The sequence below is a fragment of the Miscanthus floridulus genome, chromosome 17, assembly GCF_019320115.1.
Source record: "Miscanthus floridulus cultivar M001 chromosome 17, ASM1932011v1, whole genome shotgun sequence".
NCBI classification, from domain to species: domain Eukaryota; kingdom Viridiplantae; phylum Streptophyta; class Magnoliopsida; order Poales; family Poaceae; genus Miscanthus; species Miscanthus floridulus.
In genome coordinates, this window is record NC_089596.1 from 99320031 (window position 1) to 99326510 (window position 6480).

The 6480-nt window shown below is 49.6% G+C and overlaps 1 protein-coding gene across 1 annotated transcript; it reads right to left on the reverse strand.

Moving 5' to 3' along the window:
• Positions 1–2087: 2087 nt before the first annotated feature.
• Positions 2088–4214, reverse strand: LOC136517729 (gibberellin 2-beta-dioxygenase 3-like). Its single transcript, XM_066511373.1, has 3 exons — positions 3602–4214; positions 3164–3509; positions 2088–3004 (listed from the first exon to the last, which is right to left on the reverse strand). The coding sequence occupies exons 1-3, from the start codon at positions 4000–4002 to the stop codon at positions 2648–2650; spliced, it is 1104 nt and encodes a 367-aa protein (XP_066367470.1). The 5' UTR covers positions 4003–4214; the 3' UTR covers positions 2088–2647.
• Between the last annotated feature and the right edge of the window lie 2266 nt (positions 4215–6480).

The window sequence follows — 6480 nt, forward strand, 5'->3', positions numbered from 1 at the left end:
TTGCTGCATGCCTGTTAGTTATCGCCTCTCTCTCTTCTTGGGTGGGATCGATATTTTTTTTTGCATGCATGCCGCTGCTGCTAAGTGCAAAACACTCTGCGCGGGCCGTTGGTGGGAAGCACCGCTAGCGGGAGCCGGGAAGCAAGCGCGATGTGCAGGCGCAAGTGGTGGCAGGGCGGCGACCAGCTGGACGCAAGCGGACTAGCAGGGTTGCAGGCGGAAGAGTGTACGTAGCAGTGCGGCCGACACGATGCAAGCGGAAGAGTGTACGTAGCAGTGCGGCCGACATGCGTCCTGTTCGCTGGGACTTTTTTAATTTATAAGTCATATTTTTTAGTTAACGGATATTATTTTTCTCTCTTACCAAATTAATTAATAATACTTTCAATTATAACTTATCAGTTAAATAAGCCCAAATAAATAGGACGATAGATAGTTGGACACTGGTGAACGAGTTGGCCGCGCGGTTTGCGGGTGAGCGAGTGCGGCGGCGTGGCAGCACACGTTAGCGAGTAGTGTACAGCTGCGGCCCCACAAAAGTTTCTAGAAGAAACAGTTGGTTTTCTCCCCCAGCGTGGAAGTTGTCATTTGTACTCCCTCCGGGAAGCAATTCTAGGGTACCGAGTTCAAATCAGTGACCGGGCAAGATTATCTGCATGCCCCTATTTTATTCCGCTGGCAGACGCTCACAGGCGCACTATCGGTACACAAGCATCTATGTCAATCAAATTGTAGATAAGAAGGTGGGCGGAGAGGAGGTGTGTGTGGCTGAGAATAGGCATGCAGCTATGGACGTATGTGAAAGTCGGACCCACTGCCTGGCTACCCTATGCACCTACAAGTCTAGATTGCATTCTTTGTTGGACAAGGTCAATGAGCTAGAATTGCATCCTTGACCGGATAGAGGGAGTATGTTGTCAACTTGGTTTCTATGTTAAGCCGTTGTTTCTTTCCTTTTTTTCATTTATCTCTGTATTAAATATCTTGCAACATCACTATTTTGGCGGCGCGACAACCGGGCTCGTTCGGCTGGTTGAGAAACCAGCCGGATTTTACTGTGTGCGGATGAAAAACATTGTTCACTCTCTTACCAATCTCTCCAGATTCATATAGATTTTTTCAAATTTCTCCGAGCGAACGTGCCCTTGATTCTATGAAACTATCCTTGTCATCCCGTCAGAACCGCTCTCAGGGCGTCCTCAACGGTCCAGCAACGTCGCCAGCTGATGTCGTGTCTCCTCTGATATTGGAGGAAAGAGAAGCCTAAGAAACCAGTAGCTAGCAGGTGTTTATCGCTGGCCTCGCACGGTCCCAAAAGCATCTACGGTCTATGCTCTCTCGGATTGACTCACACTTGTTCATCAATGCGTGTTTAGCTTTTCTTTTGTTTTTTTATTCTTCTTTGATGCCAGATCAGGTGGCGAAATCGCCAATGTCGCCGCAGACGCCCTTAGAGGGAGGTCTTGGAAGGCTAGTCTCTCATCGGTAGTACCATGATAGAAGAAATATAATTTGGTTCAAGATTATTGCAAATTGTGGAGCGTTCTTTTTTTTATAAGATTTCATGATCTCTGGTTGGACAAGCTGTAGGGATACGGAACGCTCAAATGCAGACTGTGTTTAGTTCGTGAATTTTAGGGATTTGGCTACTGAAGCACTTTCGTTTTTATTTGACAATTATTGTTAGACTCAAAACGTTCGTCTCGCAATTTCCAACCAAACTGTGCAATTAATTTTTTTTCGTCTACATTTAATGCTCCATGTACATATCACAAGATTCGATGTGATGGTTACTGTAGCACTTTTTAGGAAAGTTTTTGGGAACTTAACAAGCTCGCACTGGCAAAGTAAATACGGTTAGGAGTTATTTGAAATTTCGACACACACCCGTTTTCCATCTCGATTGGAGGGGATTGTCCCTCATACATACACACCCTCTAATCCAAAGAGGAATGGCTTATCTGAATTGGCCGCTAGTATGATAGGGGTGCAGCTAGGGCAGATCAGGTCCAACGGCAAGTACTAGGTGAGGTGCTCCAGACAGCTCGTTCCAGCGGTATAAGAACAGACAGTCAGACAGAGATCACTTTCAAATGAAGAAGACCCTTAGAAGAAAAAAAAACACAGACAGAGATCGGAGTCGGGACGGCATGTGCACGTGAAATTGCTAATCTACTAGTACTACCACTTCCCTTTACAAAGGCTTCACAGTTCCGGTCGCCGTCACAGATGCAGCTACATCATCCACACAGCCTGCTTGCTCATGTACAGACACGTACGGTGCCTCGAGCATCAGGAGGAGGGGAGGAGTAGTCGCTACTACGGCGCCAGGACGGCCATGTACACGCAGGCAGCGGTCAGGCTCAGGCGCGGCGCAGAGCGGAGAGCCAGCCTGCAGCGAGAAGCAGCAGGTTCCTCCAGTCCTGGGCCGGCCAAGCCACCGGGTTACTGCTACATTTCCCAGTTACCCGATACAAAAGGCAGGAGAGGTGGACTGTGGTGGACTCGCTCCATGGTCCATGGCCCAGGCGCCACCACCAGGGCACCAGGGTAGCAGCTAGCCTAGCCTGGCACTGCTCTCCAAGCTAGGCAGTAGGCACGGTACAGTACGCTAGTGTAGGAGTACCAGTAGTGTGGCAGTGGTCTACTAGTGCACCTCTGCCACCTGCTGCTGCAGCGGCGGCGGCGGCATGCAGGTGCCGCTGCCGTTGCAGTGCGGGTCGGCGCTGGGCGGCGTTGGCGGCCTGTTGGTGGCGGTGGCGCGCAGCTCGAAGGGGCCGAGGCGGTGGTCGGCGAGGCGGGTCTTGTACATGGCGGTCTTGTACTCGGCCCACGTGAACTCCCGGTACAGGCTCTGCTCCCCGTCCCGCATCACCTGCGGCAGCGGCGCGATCCGCTGCGACGGCGCCGGCCCGCCGAAGTAGATCACGGACAGTCGTGACTGCGCCCCCTCCGGCGCCACCACCCGGTGCTTCACGCTCCTGAACCGCCCGTTCGTCAGCACCTGCGCATGCATCGCCATCACCGGACGGAAACGGAAGGCCATGAGCGATCGATCGAGCTGAACAACGCGCCGGTGCCGCACAGGCAGCAACACACACGTCTGTGCATGCACAGCACTAGAGCAGGAAAAAATTTAAAAGTGGCCAAAATAGTAGAGTACCTGCAGCGCGTCTCCGACGTTGACGAAGAAGGATTCCGGGGCGGGGGGCACGGGGACCCACCTGCCGTCCCGGAGCTTGATCTGCAGGCCCGCCGTGCGGTTGGACCTGAGCACGGAGATGATCTGCGGGTCCGTGTGCTCCCCGAACCCCGTCACGCCGCAGTCCACCGGCGGCAGCAGCGGGCAGGGCGGGTAGTGGTTCACGCGCACCAGCTCGTCGCTGCCTTCCCGCCCCACCACCATCGCGCGCAGCAGGGACCGGTCCACGCCCAGGCCCTCTGCTATGAGCTCGAGCACCCGCCCGCACACCTCCCTCACCGCAGCCGTGTACTCCTCCAATGCCGCTCTGCATGCTCATGCATCCAGTCCGCTGAGTGAGTCGACCCAGGTGTGCGTGCACGGCGAAGACGAAGTAAGATCAACAGCTAGCTAGCTTACCGGAGCGAGGGCGGCAGGGAGGAGACCTTGACGGTGTTGGCGCTGACGGAGAGGAGGAGGTACTCCAGCCACCCGACGTCGCCGTTGGAGCCGATGCTCTTGCTGCCGTACCCCATGGGGCGGGCGGCGCCGGACATGTCCAGCTTCTCCTGCGTAGGCAGCGCGAAGAACGCCATCGCGCGGGCCTCCAGCGCCTCGGCGACGCGCGCCGGCACGCCGTGGTTGGTCGCCCTGAAGAAGCCCACGCTGCGGCAGGCGTCGGCCACCGCCGCGGCCGCGCCCGGCGCCGACAGGTCCACGCACGGGATGGCCGTCGCGCTCGCCTGCTGGCCCGCATTGGCCCTGGGGCACTGCACCAGCGGTATCTGCTCGATCGAGCTCGGCGCCGTGATCGCCACCATGGCTGGTGTGGTGCGGTGAGCGAGCGTATGGACTCTACTCCGCTAGTCGTCTGCTTGCGCGTATGTACGTCGTGGGAGCAGGCTGAGCTCAGCTCGGCTCGTCAGCTGCAGCACTAAGCGAAGCAGAGCAGCAGCAGGGGAGCAGAGCAGTGCAGCTCGCGAAGCTACTCGAGACCGAGGGACTAGTAGGGAGGGACAGGGGAGGCGCTGCACGTCTGCTGCCCTTGTTGTGGTGATCTTTGGTGAGGCGATGGGCCTCCGATATATAGGCGCCAGCGCCAGCGCCAGCCGCCCAGGCATAGTATCAAGGAGTTGGGCAGCACCTTAATTAGCTATTTAGCTTAGTGCAACACCAGTGAGTGAGCGACACTTGGTCACTTGGAGGAGTAAGAGCTGTTTGGCGCTACACCCTACAGCGACTTCTCAACTTGTTTTCTGCTTTAGGGCTCGTTCGGTTGTTCCGCAACGAGCTCAGGAATCGTTCCTATTGATGATGGTTATTCAAATTAACAAAGCAATCCGGCCAGGAATCTATCCTTGAGGTCATTCCGTAGCAACCGAACACGCCCTTAGTTAGTGGTGAATGAAAGAGCTGATGCCGTGAGCGTTAGGCTCAGGACGTCGCCCTGTCGCTAACTGATTTGGAGGTGATCTTAGTTGATATTTTGCCCTCCAACTTTGATTTGTGGATTGATAAGCCAAATTCCAATCCCACCGGCGTTCATTGGATTCAAATCCAACAAACGATTGAGGAGTCCCGCAACTTTCTATTTTTGGCCAAAAATTTTGGCAACTTTCATTTTCTGGAAAGTTACTAAGTTATACACATAATTTTAATGCACAACTTATGTTCACAACTTTGACAATATAACATTTTGTACATAAGTTGTGTTTCATATTTTTTTGCGTTTCCAAGCTTTCGCATGTTATAAGTTAATTCGTTACTTTGTGTTTAATAACTTCCGTACATAAGTTGTGTTTTATAACTTTTGTCTACTAAGTTTATACACATAACTTTTATGCATAACTTGGACAACATAATGTTTTGTACGCAAGTCGTGTTTCATAACTTTTGTGTTTCCAAGTTTTGGTATAAGTTATAAGTTAATTCGTTCCTTTTGTGTTTCCAAGGTTTGGTAAAAGCTATAAGTTAATTCGTCCTTTTGTTCAATAACTTTTGTTCATAAATTGTGTTAACTTTTATGTTTCCAAGTTTTAAGTTATATGTTATAAGTTAATACATATAAATTTTCACTAGAATAAAATTCTTCAAAACATATGCAAGTGGGGTCTAGTTTTGGTCGTCTCGTCACTAGAATACACCAGTGTAGACGGAATTGAAAATAGATACACTGTTTAGAAGTTATAGCAATTCTAAATAAATGTTTTGCTCTTTTCTGGTTTGCGTCAGGTGACGTCACAACCAGTTGAAAAGGGAGCCAAGAGAGGTGTGGGCACATGCAGGGGAGTGCGGGATGGGCGTGCCCGAAAAGGGAATAATGTGGGATTTTTTCCAAAAAAGAAAATTATTGCATGTGGGGAAATAGTTCGCTGCTTTTGAATTAGATGAGCGTTCGTGATTTAGTCGCTCTGATTAATAAGGCCCCGTTTGGTCCATCATAAATTCTAGTCCCTCCATTTCAAACTATAAGTCGTTTTGATTTTTATAGATAAATTACTTTTGTTATGCACTCAAATAAAAATATTTATAACCTATGACTTGATACATATTAAAGTCTATGTGCCTTGAAAAGCTAAAACGACTTATAATTTAGGATGAATAGAGTAAATTGTAAAAGTTTGGAGCTATACAAAAATGTCCAGCGTTGAATTGTTCCTTTTTGGATGTTAGTTGTTGTGGTAGAACCGTCCGAAATAACACACTAACGGAGGCGCTCGTCTTTCACCAGACACTAAGCACACCGAAAGCAAGCTACAGCGAACGGTATCCGTCGGGCACACCCAAAGGAGAACCCGAAAGATCCACGTTTTTCCTCAAGGATCCAATAATGAGAACGAGTTATAATACTTAATACATTTCATACATCCAGAGTTCTTAGAAATTTATTATTACATTGCCAAATATTAGAGTGCAGAATATTTAACAGTGGAATTAAAAATAAACATCTAGCGACAGGAAGCAAGGATCCGACTGTGCTCACTAGAAGAATCCTTCACACAATGGTATTCCTCAAGCATTACCTGTATCAGGGGTAAATAAACCATTAGTACACAATGTACTCGTAAGACATATCCAACTAATGGGAATAATTTCACGACTCCAAGGAATAATTTCCCAACAGCGGTTTGCTGGGTTTTCTTTTTACAGAAAGCAATACTAATAGTGAGTCCTTATTTATGTTATTATTAGGAGCCAGGATTAATTTATTATCTAGCCATTCTATGTAAGCACCTAATTTACTTTCAAGCAAGAGTTGAGCAATCAGTTTCATTTCATCACCTGTCATCTTTCAGTTC

Coding starts and splice junctions, on each gene's coding strand:
- LOC136517729 (XM_066511373.1), bottom strand. CDS start 4,002: ATGGTGGCGATCACGGCGCCGAGCTCGATCGAGCAGATACCGCTGGTG. Junction 3,510..3,601: donor TCCCTGCCGCCCTCGCTCCG/GTAAGCTAGCTA, acceptor ATGAGCATGCAG/AGCGGCATTGGAGGAGTACA. Junction 3,005..3,163: donor ACGTCGGAGACGCGCTGCAG/GTACTCTACTAT, acceptor ATGCATGCGCAG/GTGCTGACGAACGGGCGGTT.